The 27,351-nt window shown below is 39.9% G+C and overlaps 1 protein-coding gene across 1 annotated transcript in view; it reads left to right on the top strand.

The window, feature by feature from the left end:
* ptch2 (patched 2) overlaps positions 1–27,351 on the top strand; it is a 112,216-nt gene that overhangs the window by 41,508 nt on the left and 43,357 nt on the right. The window contains exons 5-12 of the mRNA XM_060830522.1: positions 2,246–2,337; positions 8,206–8,401; positions 9,074–9,195; positions 13,669–13,816; positions 21,209–21,340; positions 23,441–23,596; positions 24,697–24,795; positions 25,289–25,414. Coding sequence (XP_060686505.1) covers positions 2,246–2,337; positions 8,206–8,401; positions 9,074–9,195; positions 13,669–13,816; positions 21,209–21,340; positions 23,441–23,596; positions 24,697–24,795; positions 25,289–25,414 — 1,071 coding nt within the window. The remainder of the gene's footprint in view (positions 1–2,245; positions 2,338–8,205; positions 8,402–9,073; positions 9,196–13,668; positions 13,817–21,208; positions 21,341–23,440; positions 23,597–24,696; positions 24,796–25,288; positions 25,415–27,351) is intronic.

The raw sequence follows: 27,351 nt of genomic DNA, 5'->3' as shown, positions 1-27,351 counted from the left end.
TGTTGTGCTTCTCACTAGGTAAGCAACTGAGAAAACCATCTCATCTCTAAACAGTATTAGCAAATCCCATAAATCTCTATTTACCTAGAGCACTTTGTTTAAAGCCCTATGCCTTGTACCCACACATTATGACTAGCAACATCTTTGGCATGAAACACAAATTTTCATCTATATTATTAATTATATTGTAGGGCAAAGGGTTAATTTAATATGGTGAAGGGGGTGGAGGGGACTGCAGACTCTTTTTTAAAAAAATGCTCCCATGTGGAGTTGCTGACATAATATGACACTGTGCTATGTGTACAATGGAACTTGCATGTTGCTGTCAGGCTTTCAAAGCCAACTAGTATGATCGAGACGCAGAGGCAGAAGGCTGATGACAGGCTATGCTGATTTATGGCTAGCTAATAGTTTTGGAGTTCAGCGTGGTCTCTGCCAACATAGCCTGTATATGTTCCAACGGAAGAGGATGTTTGGCACCCACCATCATTAATTATCTCTGCTGTTTTCTGTTCTGTCTTCTCCCCAACCCCCTGCCCCACAGCCATATACATACAACCACAAATTATTAAACATCAATCAAACACTGACCACAGTTAGTACTGTAGTTTATGAGGATCAGAAACCCCTTTGTTAGAAGTGCAAGATTAGTACTGCACTGTGTTCTTTTCATATGTAAAGTCACTAAACATAAAAAAGTAGAAATCTGGTAGATTATTGTGGCCTTTAAACATAGGTCGGACTATAGAGTTTTGGCCAATTTCATTATGTTTCTGAAAATGCTGTTAAGTCGTTTCTTTTGTATTTCATACCGCATGTAGCAGCAGTTCTTCACAATTAGAAAAAAATGAAGAGTTAGGTCAGTGTGAGAACAAGTTGCAATGTGGAAAGATCTAGGTCTTGTCACCTAGATAAAAAGGGCTTCTCATTCAAACCAGCGTACTGCGCAAAAGTTAAAAAGCAGAAATTGTTGGCTGTAAGAACAGGCATCAAACTCAGTGGACTGCTCAATTTCGGTGGGAAGAAGTAGCTATCAGGCTGATGATAACAATGATTGCACACAGGTATGTTTTGAGAAGGAGGGGGGGTGATGTCAGGTATGAATTTGAGAGAGTCTAATGAGTGAGAAGTAGGGAGTCCAGGAAAACAGAGACTCTGACTTTCCTTGTGGTGCTTGGACATCAGTTTATGGAACTCACTTTAAAACTTATTTAGGACTTCTTAGGACTGAAATAACTGGTCAGAGACTAATATTCCATCACCAAGTCACCCTTTATTTACAAGTGCACAGTACATGGACTCTGACCAGCTAGCTCAAAATCAGTCCTTAGAGTGAGGAGATTCTCTGAGTCTCCTATTTAGATCTGACAGCCAAGGCTTCCTGAATGGCTCAGGTTAACAGCCCCAATCAGGGATCTCATACTCAATGATCCACTGGCCAACGTCATTCCCGTCACCTCAGGACATTTGCTTTATCCGTCAGAAATTGTTGTTTTAACAAGCAAGCTCCCACAATGGCCATGGGTAAATGCACTATTGAGCCAGAAGCTAACCAAGACAGTCACACGTTCAGTTCAGATCCTGGCTGATAATGAGCCAGTTGGTCTTAGGCAAAATGGTATGACAGTTGTCCTTCGCACAAAGTGGGGAAAATCAGCCAATGATAATCTCTCTCTCTCTCTCTCTCTCACACACACACACACACACACACACACACACACACACACACACACACACACACACACAGTTGATTGAACAGCTTGGTGATATGTCATAATCCAAGATCACACATGAACAATAATTATTTGGGATGAGACACTGAAGGATTACCATTTCCTTTAAAATGCATCTCTTTTCACTCATCATTATGGACAAATGAGAGTCTGCCATGATAAACCTCTTTCCAAACCTTGTTTTGATTTGTTTTCACTCTGTGTTAGGACTACGACAATTAGCCAAGTTTTTCCAGTTTCTGCAATTCAGGAAAAGTCTTGAAGGTCAGTGGAGGGGTTACATCATCATAAATCTAAGATGCCAGTGTACATACCACCAACATTTATGGACAATATAATGTCTTTTCCCTCCCCTAGTCACTAAAAATAACTTTTCCATGACAAATTAATGAAAATCAGCATTCAAAATAAGATTAAATAAATTGCTTTCTCCCAATTTTTCAGTTTTTTTTTTGATTTGCTGATGGTACAAACAGCAATATTTGCTTACTTACTTTCTCTCCACCTTCTAGATGATTGAGAAGCTTTTCCCCTGTGTTATCCTAACTCCACTGGACTGTTTCTGGGATGGTGCCAGGCTTCAAGGAGGTTCTGCTTACCTACCGTAAGTACGACTATTAATTATTATGTTTCTGGGGTTTTAGGGATTGGTACTCTTAAAATGATACACTGGATGTTTCTCGCAAGTTTTTGGTCTGAACTAGAGTGGTGAGAGACTGAACAATGGCTTGCATTCTTCCCCTGCGATGTGGTTACTTGTCAGGCAGAGCAGAGAGACCTATGGGAATTCTTTGTCAACAGACGGTAACTGAAGTTATTCTCATGCTAATCGGAGCCTTATTGCTGCAAGTTGTCCAACAAATAAAATGTACACATCATTCATGCCACGGGCCCTATTTAAAAAATGCCCCGAGAAGAAAAAGGCCCTCTTTCGATTAAAATCAGCTCACTTGACAGCATTCCATTCTTGAAAGATTTTTCACAGTTTTTTTTGTGTTTACTCTGTGGTGTTAAACTGACACTGACTCTTACTCTTTCAAATCCATTTTTTTTATAAATCAGTGTGGACATGTGACATTTGCAGGATTTAGCATTTTTTTTCCATTTGTTTCCTCACTGCCTCAGAGCCACAGAACTTACCCCAATTTGCTACCACCCTCCCCACCCCCTCCCCTTCATTGCTGAAAGTTAGTCTGTGTGCGCCGTCAGCTTCCGCTTCAGTTCAGCCAGTTTGAAAACGCGAGGGAGAAACAGAGAGAGAGAGAGAGAGAGGGAGAGGGAGAGAGAGAAAGAAGGAGAACAAAGAATGGCAATCTATTCTCAAAAGTGGAAAAACAAAAGGGCTTGAGAAGGCTCACTCAAGCAAGAAATAGGAGATAAAGGAGCCTCTCTTTGGTTGCAGTAGAAGGGGTCGCTGGTATGTGGGAATCAGAAAGAACTTGCTTCATGCGATGCCTCACTCATGAATTATTGGAGTGTCATTCTGCCAGAGTTGGACTTTTTATCCCCCCTTGTCTTCTATTTGAGATGTCCTGTACACTTGAGTCACTCTTTCTGGCAGTTTTTAAAAAAAGATTCCTTCACTTGGAATAAAACATCAAAATTGCAGGGAGGCTTTACTTATGATAAATCAGTTTAGAAGCAGCAAAAAAGGAAACTTATAGCAAAGGAGAACCAATATTCAGAGAACATTTTAATAATTTTGTTTTGGATAGTTGAAACTCTGGCCTTAACTTGGATAGTGCTTTAAAGCTTATGAGATCTTATTAAAATGACAGGAAAGTCTTGCTTTGTTTTAAAGAAATGTCTTGAGGAGAACTTTTTTTTCACAAATTTCCTTTACAAGAAATGGCCAGCACTGAACCATCAAATTGTTTGTAATTCGTAGCATTTCATTTGCTGTGTGTCATGGATTCTTTGGAAGACCACTGGCTTACAGTTGTCATGGAGAAAGGGATGTTATTTCAGAATCCAATCTCCAATATGTCCATAAATCCACAAAATTCCATACAGTAAAACTGAGTATGACTTATTCAGTCGTCTTGTTCTTTGCCAATAAGTTTTGAACTTATGGTGATGATATCCCATGCACAGACATAATTAAAGCACAGAATTCTCCCATTAATCAGCATCGATTGATAGTCATGGGTAAAACGCCTGTCTGTCTAAATATCCCTCTGCCTGTGCTAAATTAGATTTTAATTTATTGTCACATGTATATAATAATACAGTAAAAAGTGTTTTTCACATGCAATACACAAAATATTACTATTCTCCGGCACCATCTTGAAACACTGAATATAATGCTAGATTTTACTGCGTTGGAGTTCATCTTTCCCTCTTCTTCTTGTTACCCTCTGCTACTCTCCATTTGCTGCTTGACATCAGCTGGGTGTCTGTAATGGGCTCAGCGATCTTGGTTTTTATCCCACCTCCGCCTTTTTAATATGTAGCATATATTCAAGATATTAAATAAAGGCAGATGGTATGGAGCAAGTTTAAGCCAGTTACAAGTTTAAGACAGTTACCTGATCTCAGTTGTTCGATGATAGTTTGAAACCTTTTGGATGTCACTCTTCCATTTTGCACACCTAATGCTTAAAATAGTCACATTAAATCACTCTGTGATGGCTGGTATTCTATAGCTCATCAAAGTAACATTTTATCATTATTTACTTGAGTTATCAAGCATTTTAGCTTATTTAAATGTTACCAAAAGGCTTGAAATAAAAAGGGCAATAGATTGCCTCAGTTCTCCCACCCTCTCCTACCCGACTTCCAGTAAAGTAACTAAGAAAGACCTGACAGTTCTGAAGAACTTTATTAGGTCTTGTTGGAATGGCGTGAGGCAATCTGGGGAGGAGGGTATGAGCATCATATAGGAACTTCTTCTATCCTGATTCCTTGAGTCTGGTTTTCCACTCAGCTCCCAAATGGTGATGAGCTGGCAGCAGTGGGTATTGAAATGCACTGGAATGAGAAGAAAGAAAGGGAGAGAGAGAGAGAGAGGAAAAAAAGACACTCTTTGTGGTGGCGGGAGAAAACCGTACAAAAGGATATTTTACAGATGAAGAGATTAATGATTTAATGTGGCTGAGAAGAGAGCTGTTACATGGTGAGTGGGAGGAGGAACGAGCACAATGGGGGAGGGGGAGAGACACAATCAAGAGTGGCAGCCAGCGTTGGAGACCGCAAGGCTGTGTTTGTGGGGCGTAATCTGATTATTTAGAGGAACGACCTTTAATGAAAAATTAATTTGATCAGGCCTGACACATAGCCTGGATATGTGCAGGTGGACAGTGTGCAGTGAAGGAAAATTGATTCATTAAAATGCCACCTAATTGTAGCAGAGTTGGCGATCTTAAACAGGAAGACTCTAATCACATTTTTAAAGAAACACTAATGATGGGAAAAGAATTTGAATGTTTTGCCACATCAGATAACAAAATGTTTCATACAATTATTTCTGTCTAGTGTTAAGCTAATTATTGTGCACCTTCTGCGTGAAATAGTAGCTTGTTTGTATGAAACATTTTTTTCTATTATTTTAATAAGAGACTTAATAAAATTTAATGGGGTAATTCCACACAAGTACATTAATGCATTTGCTTACTATTATCGATGTTTTGTTTATGTTTATATTTTTTAGTTTTGATATGTTTTATTCCTTAGTTTTTATTTCGTTTTCTAGTGTTTTTATAGCTTAATGCTCCACTGAACCATTTGTCCTATTTGATTAAGTATAAATCCTACAAACAGAAAAGCTCAAAAGTATAAGGCTGGCACTCACTCACTTTCAGGCTGCTTCTTATTACAGTTTAGTCAGTCCTTCAACTAACAAGCATACATCATTAACCATCCTAATATCATCATGTTAAAAGAGGAGGAGATGATCCCTTCCCTTCATTCACTGCAGGAATTTAAAATGACCCAAGACAAACCACACGCCAGTAATATCAAGACATTTGAGAGTTCTCCAGTAATTGTCATGTCTCACTGCACAAAGTTAAGAAATACGAGTGGGCACCGCAGCCTGATCAGGCTTTCCCTCACTTTGTTCCTCCATAATAGGATAATACATGGTCTTTTACTCTGCATCTGGCAATGATATAAGCTTAAAGGAGAAGGTATCACCATGGGTAAGCATTGTTAAGAGGAAGTACTTACCTATAGACCATTTCTGTGTGTTTTGACATAATCTAGGAGGATATTAGAAATAAGATATACAATAGATATGGGAAAATAGTATTCTAAATTTCATGAATATTTGTATTTGTATGGTTTCCTGATTTATTTGCCCATTTTCTATAAAGGCTGGGGCAGGTGTGGTGCATGAGTTTCTGATTCTGGAAAGCATCAGTGACAGCAGTGTGTCTATAGAAAGTGATTGTGGATTGTTTCCTCTGGGGATAAACAGTTTCATTTACAGAAATTACCTGTTGAGTTACCTTCTCCACTGAGACTCACATTAGAAAAGTGAATTAAGTGAAACGATCAAATGAACATACTGACAAGATGGGGGGCAGGGGTGGGATTTCTTCTGTTTACTGATTGTAGCCAATTTATACAAGCATACTTCATCCATATGTTATTCATTTCATTGCAAGTAGTGGACAGAGGAAATCCTCCTGCATAGTAACTTAAACAGATACTGTCACTTCCATAAAGAGGGAGTCTCGTCATCAGTATAAATTGAATAACTAAAAAAAATACTGTTAGTAATGTTTCTTTCTTCAATGTTTTGGTCAGTAGCCATTTTTATTCAGTGGTTGGAATATCATCATCAGTAACATTGACTTTGATTAGCTGCTGAATCTTCAGTAGGGAGGCAATGAATTAGTGCCCACAGTTAAAATGACAACAGATAAAACAAAAAGTAAAGAGGTCCCCAAGGTTAATGATAATTCATCTTCCTTACGCTGTCTTGCCTTGTAACTCCTCCAGTACACATTTACCCTCTTGCTAATCCATAGTTTAAATAGAATTATCACACACAAAAAAAACCCTTGACAGAAAAAGAATTTTTGAAACAAGGTTTTGATGGTAAGATATGCCCACTAAAAAGGAGCCTTGATATTGAGGTTTCCTGTGCAAATAAGATCAGCTTGGTTAGACTGAAAAACTTCAAAAAGAAATATAAGCAGAGGCTATGAGCAAACTTGGCACAGAATTTGCATTTGTAAATTTTTTTTTAATTAACCTGCTCAGGGCTGATATAACACGCTTCTAGGACAGGTGTGACTTGAACCCAGGTTTCCTGGTCCAGGGATGGGGACACTACCACTGTACCATAAGAGGGCCCCAGCATGGCATTTGTAAAATACAACAAACGTAACACCTGGCCGTGTATTCCAAATCTAGTAATGTTGTTATCATGAAAACAAGAGCTAGTAACAGAAAGAAATGGATTAAATGATAGAAATAGGAGAAGGGCTCAGTGACAGGTAATGTCCATGGTACTGTACATCGGTTCTAGGATCGCATTGATGGCATCTCTCAGCAACATTGACCTTAATAAAACTAGTTGGAAAACCCCTCATTTGCATGGGATAGTCAGGTACAAGTGGTCATTTGGATGCATCTCCAGTGAATGCTAAATTTCTCATGCCAGCCTGAAATTTCACCACTTGTCTTCCTGTGAAATAGGGGGTTGCCAAATAACCCACAATCCTTCTCTCTCACCAACCAATTGAACTGGAGGGTTAAATATATAAAATATTTTTAAAATCATGGTTTTCAGTGTTTTATAGACTGTACACCTTTTAAATGCTGATATTTTCCACTGAAACAATATGCCAGCATCCACTGATTCGACTGGATCTTGAGCAGTGCAAGCTCCCAGCATCCTTACCTTTGCTAATCCATATAACTAGTCTTCTGCCCCCATACAAGCCAAGCAGGAGACAACCAGACTAAGCAGAGACTTCATGAAACCAGGTTTATAATGGAAACCTGCTTGTCTCCCGCTAGAACCAGAATTGGAGACCACCTGAACTCCTAAGGCATTTTAGATTCATCCTCACGAGTAAGGTTAGGCATTGGTTTTGTGATGCTACTTCACAGCAGAAAAATATTGTGCTTTAATAATCTTCTTGTTTGAAGTTTGATAATGCTGTGTTTTAGGAAGTTTTTTTGTCTTTGATTTATCCTATATGAAATTCAGTGCAGCACTCCATCTGCTGGTTTTTAGAAGAACCACCAAGATTGATTTGGCAGTCAAAGCTGCCTTTGAACGTAGTATAGCTTGTTGATTGAGCATGCAACAAATTGTCTATGCACCATCCCATTTAATTTTCATGAAAACTTAAAGAAAGTTGACCTTGCATGTTAATTAATACAATTTTTGCAGAGTTGGTTCCTCAGTCTGTTTCCAGGCTATCTGTTACAGACTCCTTCAGAGTTGGGTATCGATTGGAGGTGGAAATGGTGTATTGATTCAGCAAAAAATTAACAATTAATCTTCTTTAAACAGAGGGAAACCAGATATTCAGTGGATGAACCTTGACCCTGTGCAGCTCCTAGATGAACTGGGGCAATTTGCGTCTTTGGAGGGATTCAGGGAGATGCTTGACAAGGCTCAAGTAGGACATGCTTACATGGATAGACCTTGCTTACAGCCAGTTGACACGGAATGTCCGACAACTGCCCGAAACAAAAAGTCACTGGAGGTGAACCTTTTTTAATATGCTAACATACTTCTTGCTTTTATGTAAACTTTGGCCTTAGCATTGCCCAGGCAGTAATGCAGAAATCTGGCCACAGTTCAACTGCACAATGTAGTACAAATGCAAGAGAGCAGAACTTACCTTATAGTTTCTGGCAGTTAGGGCCAATGTATCTTTCAGTTGTAGAAGATTCCAATATTCAGCATGACCCTCATTCATTTGAGGTGTTATATCAAGAGGCCAAATGAAATTTGTTGATGTTATTATCTTTTCACTTTTTGGCCCTTGGGTTTTGAATGTAAACAAGACTGACAGTGTATAAATTTCTTTCCAATAATGTTTGAAATTATGTAAACCTAGATAGTATGGGTATTTGGATAAACCTGCACAAATTAGCAGTTGTGAGTAAAATCACCCATTCTGCATTAAATGCTTAGTGAAAGTGCTCAGAGAAGTATTGGAGCAGGAAGTTGGAACTACTGTAGATGATTCTAATAAAGGTAACCCACTACCTATACATTAATAGGTATCTACATATGTTTTTCAAAGGAGTAGTGGTACCTCCCTTTTCATTGGACTCCACACATGAAATTAGATCTTGCTACTTCAGTATGAATAATAAAAGGTCACAAGTTAACCAAGTGTGAATTAAACATATCTTTTACATTGTTACAGGCTCCTAATATTCCTCTAGAATTAACTGGAGGCTGCCATGGATTCTCAAAGAAGTTTATGCATTGGCAAGAGGAGCTGATTTTGGGTGGTATGAAGAAGGATTCCCAGAATGTATTACTGAGGTAAGGCAAGAGGGAAAAGGAAAATGAAAGGAGTTAGAATTCGCCCTAAGGGGCACCATTAGGTAAAGCTCTGAAGCTGCAATTTGATTCCAGCCTAGGCTGATTATATGGAAGCCATTTCTCTGCCTTAAGGGACTAATAAGTACTACAGAAATTAAACTTCATGGAGCATCTTTAGCAGAACTCCTCCCCCCCCCCCCAAAAAAATGTAGCCATTTATTTAAGGTTATCTGTGGTTTTCCTGCTGTAGTTACGGTGGGCGTTTGGAACCCCATCCTCCCTCTGTTTTCCACTTCTCCTCCCGCCACCCAACCCAAAGGATTTCACCACCCAGTGAATTGAAGGAGATTCTGGCCATTTCTTAATGTGATCCCAAGCCTGCAGTGGAAAACCATCTCTAATTAGGTGAAAATTCCCACTATTGGGACCCAAGACTGCATAGGTGTGAAAAGTGAGAAAAGCATACATTTCATGGTGTGCAAGTAGATATTTGTTTGAAGTTGGAAAGTAAGGTACAGTACTTCCAGATTGAGTTAGTGCACAGTTTTGTGGCTAATCTGTGAAACAAGATGGTAAGAGGTGGAACATCAGCATTCTGTTTCACTGAAACACAGCCCTTTGTCTGCAGAATGAAGCCACACTGCTGTTTCAGGCCAATTATAGAATGACTTGAATTTTAGGATGACTGTCAATCCAAGGAAGGACGTATGTTTTACAAATTAAAGTTAAACTATGTGCGTGCCATTGATGGGTGGCTCAGGAATGACAGTTACAGTTGCCAGGCTATTCACTGGTCAGAACTGACTCTGGGGCATTGTCCCCACTTTGAAATAGCCGAAAAAACATGCCACTTGGAAACGAGCCGACTAGAAATAGCCAGCTGGTTGACTCATTACACAAACTCAAAATTATTATTTCTCTTAATGTTGGGCTTGTTTTGTTTTAGTCCCGAGTGGTTTTGAAAGGGTTAAGTCTAAGTCAGGCTCATTTGCCTTCCAGTAACCACATTGCAAAGGAATTCCTTGCAAGGGTAATCAGTGCTGCCCTTTGACCTGATCTCTGGAGTAGCCAGCTGCAGTAAGTGGATGGTCATATAATCCTGCCTCTTACATCACTCTTTCAATTTTAAAGAGCAAGCCTCACCATCAGTCTATTTTAAAGCAGTAGGGTCTTGTCATTGAAACCCTTGTTTGAATAAGAAGCTTTATTACCAGGAATCATTTTAAAGTAAAGAATCCCATTTCTAGGTTTTCCTTTCAAAGTAGCATTCTCACCAGTATAACTTCTATTAAAAGTGTCAAACTATTTCAAAGAAATATTGTTAATTTTAACATCTTTCTGCCTCTTTGTTTCTGAGTGTAAATAATGTCTTCAGAAGAGATATACTAAAGAGGCAACACAGAAGCTACACTGACATAAGTAACGTTGTATGACTGAAATTTCTAAGATTACAATTCCACCACCACGTGGATTGCAGTGTAGGTGGAAATCCTTGTTGCCTATCCCCAAAGACACAAAGTCCAGTTGATATTATGAGTTGATATAATGCTCAGAATACTGGTTTCTATGAGAGTCTTCAGCAACACTTGTCTATAGTGGCCTCGTCTGTTTTTCTGAGATCTTGTCAAGTTCCTGGACTGAGAATAAGAGTTTGTTTTAAAAAATCCTTCCGTTCCGGTGGGTGCCTTCTCTAGAGAAGTTGTTAACCCTTCTGCAATTACAAATGCTATTGATCCTGTAGGATTGAGAAAGGATATTGATCTCGTTTGGGATTGGGAAAGTTTTAAGTCCCCTCTAGAATTGAGAAAAGATCTTAGCCCCTCTGGCACTGAAAAAGTTTATTGTTGTCCGCTGGGAACTACGCAGGTGCGCTTCGGATCTCAATTCCATTATTTCACATTGCAGTCTTCAGGAATTCTTCTCAAGAAAGCTCCAAAAGAATATGTTGCTTCCATTAATAATTAATGGAAGTTAGGGGCAGCTCAGTGGCCAGTACTGCTGCCTCACAGTGCCAGGAACCCAGGTTCGATACCAGCCTTGGAGTCTGTGTGGCGTTTCTATATTCTCTCTGTGTCTGCGTTGATTTCCTCAGGGTGCTCCTGTTTCCTCCCACAATCCAAAGATGTGCAGGTTAGGTGGATTGGCTGTGCTAGGTTGCCCATAGTATCCAGCGATGTGCAGGCTAGGTGGATTAGCCGTGGAAAGTGTAGAGTTACAGGGATAGTGTAGGAGGCTGGTTTGTGTGGGATGCTCTTCAGAGGATCAGTATAGACTCGGCGGGCCAAATGGCCAGGTTCCAAACTGTAGGGATTCTGTGAAATCATTATTATTAATGGTGTAAGTGGGAATTTAGTTTTGGAGTCACATGATATGCCAGTAGTGTAAAACACTATCAGAAGTGATAATTTACTAGATTGGAGCTACTGAAACAATCCCATCAGTTTTCTTGGACTTATTAAGGGTTACCATTTTACATCCTCCAGCAACCTTTTCAAGAAAAGGCCCTGGTAGAAATTAGCAGCTAATCCTCCTATCTAACTCTGACTATCTGGGGAGTAATTTATAATTCTGGAAAGAGGGAAAACTACAGACAGGACAAAATAATACAGATCATTTCCAGTTATAAAAACAAAATATTTTTGGTCACAAAAAAATTGTATGGAATGATATGCAATCCTAATACTTTTGATTCTGTTTGTGCCTATATCTAAAACCAATCTAAAATGAACAGGGATACAGCAAAGTTGGTCTTTAGCCCAGAAATATGACCTGGGAAATCTCCTTGGACGTGGTACAATCCCTTTAAACAGGCCGTGAATGACTTGGAAACATTACTTTGTGATATGACTTATGATATCTTAGTTTTGCACTTTTGAATTATGGTTGTCAATGTGTCAAGCAACAGGCTGCCCAGTAGCTGAAAGCACAATCTGAATTTGCACATGCACTTCTGTATGTTCCGCAATGGAACTGCCAGCATATAATGATGTTATTAGGAGTTTGGGAGGAATTCTACTATTCTGACCTACCATCCCTCATGGCTGTTGTAGGCTACCTGACTGAAATCTAATGTTTCAGATTCAGTATATAAAAATGTGATTAAATAACATATAAAAGAAGCCCCGATGGATGATTAAACACAGGGGCCTATCAAAACTGAGCTTGTTGAGAAGAAAATCCAGGAATTTTTGAACTTTCCACATTAATCTTCACTAAAATACTTTCTGTCCACACTCGTTTGTTTTCCTTGCCCATTTTTTTTCTTCCCCCATTTCCTCCTTCCCTGACCACACCATTGTTGGTAACAGGCATACTCCAGTATCTCCTTCAGGTAACCACTAATCTTATAAATTAGCCCTGATATTGAACATCAGTCACCTAATCAACTATGGTTCTGTTCAATCACAATTAGGAGCTAGCTGAGTTTCCAACATAGCCCAATTATATTGAGGTTAATTGTAGTATGTCTACTCCTGTCCATGCTGAGATTAAACAACTCAAAACTCTCCAAGTATGTTTAACACGTTTACTCACTGGAGAAACCCCACTGAGCCATTTGCAATGCTTCACACTTAACCTTCAATAACCCCATTTATTTTCAAATCATTTGAAATTATCCTTTTATTATACTTCTTATCCTGATTGTTGTTGGCATCCAGTTCCACAGAGACTAAGAGCAATCCTGTACATTGATCAAGGTGCAGATCTCCATGTAAAAATGTTATCAGGCCGGTTTATTGTGGACTTGCACAGCCATGCTTACTCCAGCTGTCACCTGATATCCATACTTGGTGCAGAAACGACGGCCTGGAATTAGGAGTGGGAACTGAGCTTCTATTTTTATCCCAGCCAAAATGAGCTGGCTCAGGGCTGACCATGTGGGATATCTGGGCTTAGTACCTGTGTGCTTATGTATGTATGGTGGGTTTTTTTTGATTTTCCCATTCCAAGTACCCTGAGTAGAGAATGCAGGATAATTAATCTACACTTTACCCCTCTATAACTGAGTAAGTAAAAGAATCCATACAAGTGACTGATAGCACAGTTTCGTTTTCCCCGTCCTAGATGGAAGCATATTGACAACTCCTTCCTGCCCTACCTGGTATAGAACACAGTGATTGAGCATATTCTATCATGTTGGAGCTCCTTTGCAGTGCCACCAAAGTGTTCCAACCGAAGTTGCTTGACCTTAAAGACTGCTTGCCACTGAAATGAAAATATTGTTTATATCATCATTGCTAATAGATAGACAATTGAATTCCACAGTCTCCCTGATGATACCATTTTCATTTTTAAAATTTTCTGATTTACTTTGACCTAGGATTAAATTTTATAATTTAAAATACTTCATTGGTCATGAAAGGCCTTTGCAATATCCTGAAGCCTCGAAAGATGCTATAGAACATCAAGTTTTTCTTTTTATATGTCTGTTAAATATATTTTTTGTTTATCCCCTTCCTTCCTTTACTGAAGTGCTGAAGCTCTCCAGACCATGTATCTACTGATGAGCCCCAAGCAACTTTATGAGCATTTCAAGGATGATTATGAGATCCATGATATCAGCTGGAACCAGGAAAAGGCAACAGCTATTCTGGAAAGCTGGCAGCGGAAGTTCGTCGAGGTATTCTTCAATGTTCTGCTTTTGCTTTGGACTGATACTGTATACAGCAGGGAAAATGAAGTATTGATTGAACTTAATTCCACACATAAGGACTTCATCTTGCTTGGTGAGGAAGGGAGCAGAAGCAGCTGAGACAGTTCAATAGTTTCTCTCAACCTTAAAGATAAAGACATCACAAACAGTTTTGTTAGCTTGTTCTAATGAATTGAATGAATTAAATTGAATTTATTGTCACGTGTACCGAGGCACAGTGAAAAGCTTTGTCTTGCGAGCAATGCAGGCAGATCACAGAGTTAAGTAGCATAGATAAGTAAATAATGGGTAAACATCAGCAAAAACAAAAACACAGGTACAGGTGAAGGCTGGGTTTGCGAGTCCATGCAGTATTCTAACAATAGTAGGGTAGAAAATATTACAAAACCGGCTGGTGCATGTGTTCAGGGTTCTGTACCTTCTCCCGATGGTAGAGGTTGTAGAAAAGCATTGCCAGGGTGGGATGGATCTTTGAGAATGCTGGTGGCCTTTCCTTGACAGCGGGCCTGGTAGATGGATTCTGTAGATGGGAGGTTGGCCTTTGTGATTGTCCAGGCCGAGTTCACCATTCTCCATAACTGTCTCCGATCTTGAATAGTACAGTTGCCATACCAGGTAGTGGTACATCCAGACAGAATGCTCTTGATGGCGCATCTATAAAAGTTGGCAAGGGTATTCACCGTCATGTCAAGTTTCCTCAGCTGCCTGAGGAAGAAGAGACGTTGTTGGGTCTTTGTAACCAGTGTGTCCACATGAAGAGTCCAAGAAAGCTTGTTGTTGATGACAACTCCCAGGAGCTTGAAATTCTCCACTCGTTCCGCCTCTGTGCTGTTAATGTGTTGGGGGGGGGGGGCATGAGTAATATACCGCCAAAAGTCAATAATGAGTTCCTTGGTTTTGCCTGCATTGAGAGCTAGCTTGTTCTTAGTGCATCATTTTTCCAGATCTTCCACCTCCCCTCTGTGGTCTATTTCACCTCCATCTAAGATTCGACCGACAATGGTGGTGTCATCAGCAAACTTGTAAATGGTATTCGTCTGGTATTTGCTGACGCAGTCATGGGTATACAGTGAGTACAGTAGGGAGTTGAGTGCACATCCCTGCAGGGAGTGAGTGTTAGGAAGGGTGAAATATTGTCCCCAGTCTTCACTGATTGTGGCCTGTGGGTCAGGAAATTGAGGTGAAAATGTTTTGCTGGAAACGCACAGCAGGTCAGGCAGCATCCAAAGAGCAGGAAAATTAACGTTTCGGTCATGAGCCCTTCTTCAGGAATGAGAAGAATTTGGATGCTGCCTGACCTGCTGCGCTTTTCCAGCAACACATTTTCAGTTCTGATCTCCAGCATCTGCAGTCCTCACTTTTTCCGTCAGGAAATTGAGGATCTAGTTGCAGAGATTGGGGCTTAGTCTGAGGTCACTAAGTTTAGTAACCAGTCTCGAGGGGATAATATGTTGAAGGCTGAACTGTGGTCAATGAGTTGGATTTTTACGTAGCTGTTCTTGGTGTCAAGATGTTCTAGGGAGGAGTGAAGGGCAAGTGATATGGCATCTGATGTGGATCTGTTGGTCTGATAGGCAAATTAGAGTGGGCCAAGAGTAGTGGGGAGGTTGGAGTTGATTAATGCCATGACCAGCCTTTCAAAGCACTTCATGACCACCAAAGTTAGAGCCAGCGGGCGGTAGTCATTGAGACATGCTGCTTGAGCCTTCTTAGGCTCAGGAATGATGTTGGCCCTCTTGAAACAGGTTGGGACAGTTGCAGGGAGAGGTTGAAGGTATTCGAGAAGACCTCTGCCAATTGATCAGTGCATGCTCTGAATGCACGGTCTGGAACTCCGTCTGGTCCCTTGGATTCACACGAAGGAAAACTGACCTGACCTCTGATGCAGTGACTGTTTGGATAGGTTTGTCAGGACTTGTCAGAATAGGTGTTACCTCTCCACGGAAATCTGTTCAAAGCGAGCATAGAAGGCGTTGAAACGATCTGGGAGGGATGTGACACAGTAAGCAGCCCAGATTGGTTGATTGTTTCCAATGATGATTTCTAATGAATAAAAGATAATGGCCTGAATTGTAACTGATTGGTCATGGATCTACACTGTCCTGTATGTGAATCAGTAAGAATATCACAAATGCACAGGTTATTGTCCATAGCTGGTTAATTGTAAAGATAACCCCTGAGAACTGTACATCATTTACCAGCACTTTGAAACAGTTCTTCTAGGAATGTTGAGAGCAATGAGTAGAGTAATAATAACAACAACAAATTACATTTGTATAACCCCTTTAATCCATCAACCATCCCAGTTTTACTTCACAGGAATGTTGTAAGACCGAGTATAAAGCTGAGCCATATAAGGAGATATTAAATAAAATCAGCAAAAATTTCTTCGAAGAGGTTGGTTTGAGTGCCTTGAAGGGACAAATTGAGATTGAGAGGCAGAGATGTGTTGGGGGTCAGATGTATTCTAGAGCTTACAGCCAATGCAATTCGAGGAACAGCCACCAATATTGGGCATTTCAAATCAAGGCTGTACAAGAGACCGGCGATGGAGGAGCGCCCATATTTCACAGCGATTTGGGCTGAAAGAAAATACAGAAGTAGGGAGCATCATGGTTGTAGAGAGACTTGAAAGCAAGGATGATAGTTTTAAAATTAAAATATCGCTTGACTGCGAGTCACTGTAAGTGAGGAAGTTCAGCGCTGATGGGGAATTGGGGCCTGGCATGAATCAAAACGTGGAAATCAGAGTTTTGGATGATTTCGAGCTTCCGTTGAGGCGCATGTCAGAGACCAGTCAGGATAGCATTGGAATAGTTGAGGCTAAATATAATATAATAATAAATATACTAAATGCCATGTTTCAACAGCAGCACGGTGGCTCAATGGTTAGCACTGCTGCCTCACAGCACCAGGGTCCCATGTTTGATTCCACCCTGGGGCGACTGTATGGAGTTTGCACATTCTCCCCATGTCTGCGTGGATTTCCTCCGGGTGCTCTGGTTTCCTCCCACAGTCCAAATATGTGCAGGTCAGGTGAATTGGCTATGCTAAATTGCCCATAGTGTTAGGTGCATCATTCAGCGGGAGATGGGTGTTGGTGGGTTACTCTTTGGAAGGTCAGTGTGGACTGATTGGGCAGAAGGGCCTGTTTCCACACTGTAGGGAATCTGTTCTAATCCACGCAGATGAGCTGAGATGGTGAAAATAGATTGTCTGATTGCAAAATAGAACAACATAAAAGCATTGTTTTAATCTTTTATAGTAAATTTTGGGATTCATTAGAAGGAGATTCTAAGAGGTTATTTATAAGCTGTTAAAAATGCTGTTGACTGCTAAAAAGTACTGTTCAGCATAACATTATGGATTGTAAATCAGCAGTACACATCAGGGATTGCTATCTCGATGTATTGTTCAGTCAGTAAGTGTGATCACTTTGGCTACTAGCCAAACCAACAGTATAACAGGATTTCACTACTATGGCAGACCGTGTGTATGTGGCTGTAATTTAATCCTAGGATTTATATGATATCCATAAAGAACTGAAACATTGCTTTTAAAGACCCCCTAGATTAAATTATAGTTATAAGCTATTACTCATTGCCACCCATCCAGTGCTGTATATGCCATTGAGTCAGAACATTCAACATTTGACTGAAGTATTTGAAATATTCAAAGTATGAATGTTACTTTTTGAAGCAGTTACTTTTGTGGGTGAGGGATATATTTATTAATAATTGTTGATAAAATGACATATCAGAGATGTGTTAAGAGTTAAGGTAAACTAACTCTAATCCATAACTCTGTGTGTTCCAGAAACCTGTGTGGGTGAGTTATTTTGCTTTGGACAAATTCACAAAAATTACAGTGAAGATGACTGTTAGTGTTAAATTTAACGGGGGTTATGGCAAATAGTGAGGTACATTGCAGGAGGGTGTAGATGACTGACAGCTCTCCATCAGGGCAAATACAGAGGAACCTCGACTATCCGGCATTCGATTATCCAAATAGCGAATTATCCGTCAAGATTGCAAGGTCCCGATGCTTGGCTAAACTATCCTGCGTTCAATTATCCAGCATTTGATTACTTGAATGAAATACCTTCACCCGTGTCCTTCGGATAATCGAGGTTCCTCTGTAAATGGGAAAATACAGTGAAAACAAAAGTACAGCAAGTAATTGGGACTTCATACATGATGGAGAAGTGTTTCCTCTTAATGACAGTGCCCATTCTTGACTGAGAATGAGTCCTAGAGTGGAAACATAGCTAGGATTATGGTAGTGAGTGGAATACGCCTCCAATCCTCCTGGGACAGATGCAGAAAAATCCAGTTCAGCAATTCATTAGATCAGAAGAGTGTTTCACCAGAAATGGCTAATGAGAGGAAGTCTGTAAAATCATTTAAAATGGTGAAAGTGGCTCGGTGGTAATGTCATTGGACTAGTAAGCTGAGACTCTAGACTAGACTAATATTCTAGGGGCACAGGCTTGAGTCCCACCTTAGGAGATGGTGAAATTTGAATTCACTAAAAATCTAGAATAGGAATCTAGCTTAATGGTGACATGTGACCAGTGTCAATTGTTGTAAAGTCCGATTGGGTTCACTAATGTCCTTTACAGGAGGAAAATCTGTCATGCATGCTTAGCTGCAGTTCAGACCATTCCGCTAGAGGAAGTCAACCAGGATTTTCCTTTGCTGATTCCTGTTGAGTGCATAAGTACATATTATGGCGTGGACAGAATTATACTTGGTTGTGATGCACACCGTGATGGAATTATTTCCTGGTACTCTGATTGGGCTCAAATATGATCATTTCAGCAACATATCATTTCAGTGCCTCTAAGTGAAGATTCTCAAAAGAGAAGAAAAAAAATAAAAGAAATCCATAAACATTGGTTCCATAAATATTGGTTCCATAAATATCCAACACAGGTTTTAAATGTGTAGAGCAAACTGGTCCTTAATTAAGCAAAAAAAATGGTCTTATTGAAGTTATTCCTAATGTGTGGGCTTTTATCAGGATAAAACTGTGGCACACAGGGAGCCTTGTCAGCACATTTCAGAACCATTTCAAACCACCAGGAATTCACCTTTATCATTAGTTGCACCGTGCACAATGTTTATGTTGAGCATAATAAGTAGCACAGAGAGTACAAGAATGAGCTAACAGTTTGGCTCAGTTTAATAAGCACCTCTAAATGAGTTTCAGGATTTCATTTCTATGGGAAAATATTTTACAGATTTTTTTATCAATAGTATGTAAAGCAAACATGCGTTTCTCCTTTTTTTCCTTCCATTGGATTCATTCCAGTGTGTGCGGGAGAATTGTTTCTGTAAATGCTGGAATTACTTTTCAGGCTGATTTCCATCAATCTGCAGCTGCATTGTACGTGGAGTCAGATTCTAGGCTTGTGACAGATGGAGAGTTATGGGAACAAGCTGTTTGGTGATAACTGACACCCAGATGCTGATTGCAAGAGGACCTGAGGCCTATGGCGTGCCTGTTTGGAAAGGCAGTTGGGTTGTGATAGGATGAATAACAAACGTGGAAGATGTTTCACTGAATCCCAAGGTTGTAGTCTTTTTTGCTGTGGCAGCTTAGGTGGTGAATGACAGGAACTTGGCTTTCTCTAGAGACCGTGTGATCTCACCTGACCTTTGACCATAATGATCCTTGGCATCTGCAATTATTATTCTAAGCTGTCAAGTCTCAAAAATAATGTATTTTATTGAAATACAGGTTTAAAAGGAGCACATCAAGAAAAAGGGATGGATTGCCAAATTTGAATTTGGATAAACCCTGTCAAATAAATTGATAGCACCATGACCCACTCAAAATTTATGTTTCCTCTTTTGACAAGACATGATAATTGGAGAAAACTAGAGGAAGCTCCACAGCAAAGTGCTGAATTGCTTCTAAAATACTAGATTCAGTGTCAAATCTTCTCCAACTGTTTGCTCAAATTGAAAGAACCCAATGATGTTCATTAGTAACTTAAATAGCCTCAGTCCTCCGATTGAAGTTTTTATTCATGCATTCTAAAGTTTTCTTTAATTGAGTTATTCTTCCTGGCCTACTTAGTGCTCTCTCCCTGTATCTTACCTGTCTTATTCAAGAACTGGCTCTAAGCTATTGCAAGTTGATCTCTTGAGTGCTCAGCAAACAGCCTACAAGACTGGCCCGAAGAAGGCATTTTCAGTTAATTTTTTGTCTCCTAATAGCGCAGTTGATTCTTGCAATTCAGTGGAGTGCAGTAAATAATCCGACATTGATCTTCCAAAGTGCTGATCAATCTGCTTGACTGAAGGGATCCATGAATATTTGTTCGCAACATTTTTCAGTAATTGGTTACATTACTGCAACTTTATCATTAGTTGCACTTTTTGCAAATAAAATCCTTTAAAAGTAAGCAAAAGTACAGGTAACTTCACTGTTGTGGCAAGGAGTGTGCAGTTGATAAACTCTTGATTCTGTAACGATGCTCCCAGCAATATCTGTGAGAGACCAGGCTGGAAAGATTGCTTCTTTAAAAGAATGTTTTAGACACTTGATGTGAACATTTCTTTTGGAACATGAGTGCTCTTCACCAGTTTACTCATGTTAAAAACTAGGAGTCACCATCAATACTGTTGTTTCTACACTGGTTAAGTTGGTAGATGCAATGTGCAAAATATCACTGAGCCACGTAGAGCAGGAAGTTGTCCACATTGATCCTTGGCCTGTTTTTGAGCTATCAGTGTCATCCAAAGTAGAAGCGATTGTGTCACAAGAGCCCCAGGGGCTTCCTTTGGAGGGAATGTTGGCAAACTGTTCCCTCATCCTCACCACACATCCACATAGGGACATCTTTCAACCTGAGTGTTTGTACTGCAATCAGTAGTGGGAACGCCAGCTGACTTCTGTCCTCCTTCTGAACCAGAACATTGAGGTCAATTTAACATATCAACTCCTGAAGAAGGGCTTATGCCCGAAATGTCGATTCTCCTGCTCCTTGGATGCTGTGTGACTTGCTGCGCTTTTCCAGCAATACATTTTTCAGCTCTGATCTCCAGCATCTGCAGTTCTCACTTTCTCCATGTCAACTCCTACATTGGTTTAGCTCAGCCAACTCTCCAGAGACCAGTAATCAAATCTGGAGCTTTCTGCTGCATATGGCTCAGCTATGCAATTCTTTACCAACTAACCCTCAAAGTAGCCCTTTGCTCCTTAGGGAACAATTATGAGTCATTGAATTTTAGAAGAATTAATTTCACTATCAAGTGAAGGTCTTAAAAATTGCTTCAAACTTATTCATTACATTGCAAAGATGTAGTAATATCGCGATATTTAGCTTCTCATTTGAATTTTTTCTGATAGGTAGTGCATCAGGCAGTGCCTCAGAATTCCACTCAAAATATCCATGCCTTTTCCACCACTACACTTAATGACATCATGAAGTCTTTTTCCGATGTCAGTGGCATTCGAATTGCTGGAGGATACTTGCTAATGGTGAGCATCATTTTACTTGTTTAATTTTAGCATCAATTCTGAATGTAATGCTATCAAAAACTAAAACTCATGGTGACTCAGTGGTTAGCACTGTTGCCTCACAGCACCGGGGACCCGTGTTCGATTCCAGCCTTGGGTGACTGTATGGAATTATGCATGTTCTCCCCATGCCTGTGTAGTCTGCTCTGATTTCCTCCCACAGTCCAAAGGTGTGCAGGTGAGGGGGATTGGCCATGTTAAATTGCCCTGTAGTCACCCGGGATGTGTATGCTCGCTGTGTAAGCCACAGAAAATATGGGGATGGGGTGGGTCTGGATGAGGTGCTCTTCAGTGCAGATACAAATGGCCTCTATCTGCACTGTAGGGATTCTATATCCACTAATGCACTGTGGATTTCAGTTTACCTCAGATTGATAATGCTAGGAGAATACTCAATGGTTCAAGAGATATCATTAGTCATTTATCAACATCATCTGAACCTTCAGATTTGTAGCATTTTTAAAATGCAGCCTCATTTTTGTATTTTCCTTTAGCAATATATTCACATTTCATATGTGCCCTCTCCCTGTCTCAACTTCATATTATAAATCTCAATATCTGGTTTGCTGGTAGAATTACATTCTTTGGCTGGTAGTGGGCCTGCAGTGCCTTATTCCTCCATCACTAACCCCTGAGCCTGTACTTCAGAGCATGATGCTTATATTTTGATATTTAATTGAATAATAGAGTTGAAGTACTTATATGCAATAGTTGTTTCTAGCACTTGAGAGTAATGCTGAAAAAAAGATATTTTATCAAAGCTTTTCTTGCATGCATGAGGACAGTTTGCAAGAAATATCAAGGTCTGTGAATTGTCCTAATATGTGCAAGAGGAAAGACTTGGAGAACGTGACATTTTTCAACAATACTTTAAAATGAGAACTGAATTATTTCAGTACGTCCTGATCCAATTGTCCCGTACTCAGTAACCTGTTTCACGTTGGGCTTGACTTTTCATGTGTCCCATATGGGAAATTGGTTAGTTTTATATAGCTCAGGATCATGCATATAATTTTAAAGAAAGAAAAGAAATTCATTCATGGAGCAATTTCATAATGCCAGTGCATCTCAAAGTACTTGTCCTCAGCATCCTTCCGACTATTTTTAAATAATGGACATGAAGCCAGTCACATTGTGCACTTTGATCCCAAAGTGCCTGATAGTCCACTTAATCAGTGCTTAATCACTTAGAGGTGTAGCCATTCTTGTTATATATGCAGAGCTGACAGCCAATCTCCAGACAGTTAGATATTGTTAACAGCAAATGAACAAAGTAATCTGATTGAGACAGATATATCCACAAAGGCACAGGGAGAGCTCCTTACACTTTTCATTACCGTAAGGTGTGAATGCTAGGGCCTCAATTTGGTGTCATCATAGAAAGAGGCTATTTAGCCCATTGAGTCTGCACCAACCCTCTAAAGAGCATCCCATCCAGACCCCACCCGAACCCATAACTCCACATTTACCATGGCTAATCTTACCTAGCCTGCATATGCCTGGACACTGCGGGGCAATTAAGCATGGCCAATCCATGTAACCTGTACATCTTTGAACATGGGACACCCATACAGACATGGCAAGAATATCATTATAATATCTTCAACAATACTGTACTTGGTCAGTGCTGCATTAAAATGCCAATGTCGATTACATGCTTGATTTCATGAGTGATGCTAAAAGCCCCAGTGACTGACTTTGCTGCTCAGAGGAACGAACACTATCACTGTGTTACAAGAGTCTTGTCCTGCTGGCCTTGACATTCTATGTTAAACACGATATTTGCTTTAATGGAAATCAGATGGCAGATTCTAACCTGTTTTAAATTGAAGCAATTGCAAATTGAATCCAATTTGAATTCCTGTGACATTGAAAGAACTTGTAATCTCAATCTCAGGACATTCCAAAATGCATCACAGACACTTGTGCAGCATGGTCATCTGGGATGCTGATTCCCTACCAGTTGTCCCCACAGATCTCTGACTGGCTTATGTTTGTTTCCAGTTTATGTTTTTGTTTTACTCTTGTTGTATTCTGACCATTTTGTTCTGACTCCATTAGTTGGCATATGCTTGTGTGACCATGCTGAGGTGGGACTGCTCGAAATCCCAAGGGGCTGTGGGACTAGCTGGAGTCCTGTTGGTGGCATTGTCAGTAGCTTCAGGACTTGGGCTGTGTTCACTCCTGGGCATATCCTTCAATGCTGCAACCACCCAGGTATATAATTTAGTCTCACACTCTTTCCCTTCCCTGGACCACTGCCTAATATTACTTAACAAAGTTGATTATTATTTTTGTAGGGGTCATCTGCTTACGGTTTTGAAGGAATTAAGTGAATTTTATCCAATAATTGATTTGTGCATAATACTGAATGTCAAGTTGTGCCACTGGGATAAGTGCTGGGGTCTTAATTATTTATAATCCATATTAATAACTTGAATGAAGGCACTAATTGTGTCGTATCCACCTTTGCTGATGGGTAAGAAAGCAAGTTGTGAGGAGGATAAAAAATATCTTCGAAGTTACAAATACAGTTTAAGCAAGTAGGCAAAAACTTGGCAGATGGAATATAAAATGGGAAAATATGAGATTGTCTACTTTGGCACAGATCACACACATGTGCTATGTGTAATTGGAAAGTCAAATGGAATGTTGGTGTTTATTGCAAGGGAGGTGGAGTATAAAAGTGTGGAAACTTTGCTAAAATTTTAAAGGACATTGCTGAGACCACATCTGGAGTGTATGTACAGTCTGCTCTCCCTCATTAGGAAAAGATATGCTCGCATTGGAAGCAGTTCAGAGCAGGGTCAGTAGGCTGATTCCTGGGATGAAACGGTTGGATTATCAGGGAAGCATGAGTGGGTTCAGCCGCCATTGATTGGAGTTTACAAAAATGAGAAATGAATTTACTGAAACATATCAGATCCTGAGGGGGTTAGGTAAGGTAGATCCTGTGAGGATGTTTCCTATTGTGGGGGAGTCCAAAACTCAGGAAAACACAGTTTAAAGAAAAGGTATACCTACTTCAGGTAGAGATGAGGTTGAATTCTTTTTCAAACAGTCATTAGTTATTGTAATTCCCTTCCCCAGAGAGTAGCAGAGGTTGAATTATTGAATATATTGAATATTGGGTTAGATAGATTTTTGACTAACAAGGGAACCAATATTTATAGGGGTTAGGCAGGCAAATAGAATTAAAGCCATGTTCATGTAGATCAACAATGATCCTATTAAATGCTGGAGCAGGCTGAAAGGCAGAATGGCTTCCTCTTTTTCTATTTCTTATAATCTTATTTCTTTCCATCTCTTGGATCTAGGTATTACCATTTCTGGCTCTAGGTATTGGCGTCGATGACATGTTTCTCCTGGCTCACGCATTCACTGAAACTGGTCAAAATAAGAACATTCCTTTCAAGGTGAATGCAAATCTGCTTAAAACGTGGATACTATAGTGCTTTACTCCTTTACTTTCAATACTGGGGGGATAGCTCAGAAATATATTATAGCAGTTTTTTTCAGAAAGCATATTTCTTTATCAATAAAGGGTTGGTAAATGAGAAGAAATAGAGAATCCAACTTATTGAAAATCAAGAGTACCTTTTAGCCTTGAAGAAGTGCTTTTGCCATGATGCTGACACACATCTTGTGCAATTAGTGGTGATTCTAAATATGTTGAATTAACATGACTTCAAATATTTTTAAACTGGGCACTCCTATCAAAAGCTCACATCTAATGGTTGTAACAAATTCACATCGGGAATGTCACTGAATTCCGCATCCAAAATGAAAGCAACAAAGACTTTTGCCTTTGTGTATGTCTGTGCATGTGTGTCATTCCTGTAAGTATTATCAAACTTCTGCAGTTCAAAACTTTTATGATATTTTGTTCTGATCATTTTTGTGCTACAGGACAGAACAGGAGAATGCTTGAGGCGGACAGGGACGAGTGTTGCCCTAACGTCCATTAATAACATAATTGCTTTCTTCATGGCTGCTGTGATTCCCATTCCTGCGCTTCGTGCTTTTTCCTTACAGGTATGTGAATCCTATAAAGGGCTTTGATGGTCTAGAACGTACTTTGTATATTTGTTGTGGTGCCTTTTCATAGAAATATTCAATATATTTGTGTATTTATGTTGTGGGGAGAGATCTCAGGGAAGGGTTGGAGTGGGGGGGGGGGCGGTGCGGAGCAGAGATGAGGGTAGATTAGCGCTTTGAAATTCTTTTGCTCCAGGTGTTACACACTTCTTTGAATTTATCTTCACCACCCCTGTTGCTTGCCTGCAGATGCCTGCTGCAGTAGGGGCTTAACTGTCTGGTAAACAACAAGGCAGCTTATCATTAGATGTGTGAGAAAGGAGGGTTTTGCCTTTTTGAGTGTGAAGAGAAAAAAGGGTGAATTGATTGAAACCTTTGCGATTAAAAGAAAAAGTAGCAGTATTGAAGGATTGGCACGACATCAGTATAAGTACTTGTTTTTCTTGGCAATGCACAACATTTGGAAGTTCACACATCACAGAGACTATCAAGAGAAGCTACATTCAGTTTTATTTCCCCTTTTTGAATCCCTCTTCTACAAAGCTAGCTGCTTCTACGTGAGTGGATCAGATAATTGCACCTTCCCAAGAGGTGTCTTTGGACGATCTGCTAATTTTTGCAATTCCTTCCTGCAGCAGTCTGTACAAAACAAACTGCCAATATTAATTTTTAAAATGTTTAACCTCGTAGCAGCAAGTAATTCCCCTTTGGAAACTGGCTACTGCAGTTGAACTGTTAGCTAACCCAGTTGGAGGCCATTATAAAATACTCCATAGTTCACATAGTTCACAAGTTTAATAATGTAACATTTAAAAAGCATCCACAGACATGTTAAAAGTTAATGTTAAAAACACTGAAACAAAAAGCAAAGGACTGCGGTTGCTGGAAATCTGAAACAAAACCTAAAATGCTGGACTCAGACAGCATCCAGGAGAAACAAAGGTTGTTTCAGGTCACTGACCTTCCATAAAAGCATTTACGAGGTATAACCATTTCTTAGCAAATGCAAGGCTATGAAAAAATTGGGGAGGAAAGAGCATTCAGGAAGATGAGGTGGAAGATAGGAATGATTAACTGCAAAAAGGATGATGGTGCAAGGCTAAAGAAGAAAGTATGGCACAAGTAATTAAAGAAAAGACAGGTCCAGAGGAAGTATGAATGGTCACAGCAGAAACATCACTAGTTTTTGCTGCTTAAGTAAATAGGAGCAATAGAATGGTATAAATGTTGTTGTACTCACATCTTTAAATCTGAAAGCTTGAATCTGTGGAATCTACTGTCCAGAGTGAACTGGATGCTGGGACACTGAATAAATTTAAGGAGGAGTTGGACAGGTTGTCATTTAGTAATGGGTTAAAGGGTTGTGGAGAGTCAGCAGAAAAACGGATGAGGACAGCCACAATCAGGAGCAGTCTTGAGGGATTGCAATGCCTATTCCTGCACCTGATTCTTATGTTCACTGAAAAGGTGCACAGTGCCTAATCAAAGGATGGGATAATTGCTTTGCTGAATGTCTTTAGTGAATCTGCAAGCATGATCCTGAACCCCTCATTGCACACCATTTTTATTCCCCACCCTACTCTGACTCTGACCTTGGCTTCTTAACACTGTTCTAAGGAAGTGCACATAAATTTGAAGCTTCAACACTTTTAGCCAGCTTTGTACCCTGCAATTTTTCAGGTGTAGAGATATCACCCAGTCTTAGGCTACAGGCACAACAGAAGCATTCAATGTTAGCAAATATCAAGATTTATTTGAAGTAACGGTGATGCTTTTCATTAATTCCTTTATGAGATGTGGGCATCACAGGGCAGGCCAGCATTCATTACCCTTCTCTATTTGCCTAAAGGGCATTTAAATGTCAACTACATTGTTGTAGGTCTAGAGTCATATGTAGGCAAGACCAGGTGAGGAAGGCAGCTTCCTACATTAAA

The sequence above is a fragment of the Hemiscyllium ocellatum genome, chromosome 9 (genome assembly GCF_020745735.1).
Source record: "Hemiscyllium ocellatum isolate sHemOce1 chromosome 9, sHemOce1.pat.X.cur, whole genome shotgun sequence".
Lineage (NCBI taxonomy): Eukaryota > Metazoa > Chordata > Chondrichthyes > Orectolobiformes > Hemiscylliidae > Hemiscyllium > Hemiscyllium ocellatum.
This window is presented reverse-complemented; position numbering and strand designations above follow the sequence as displayed.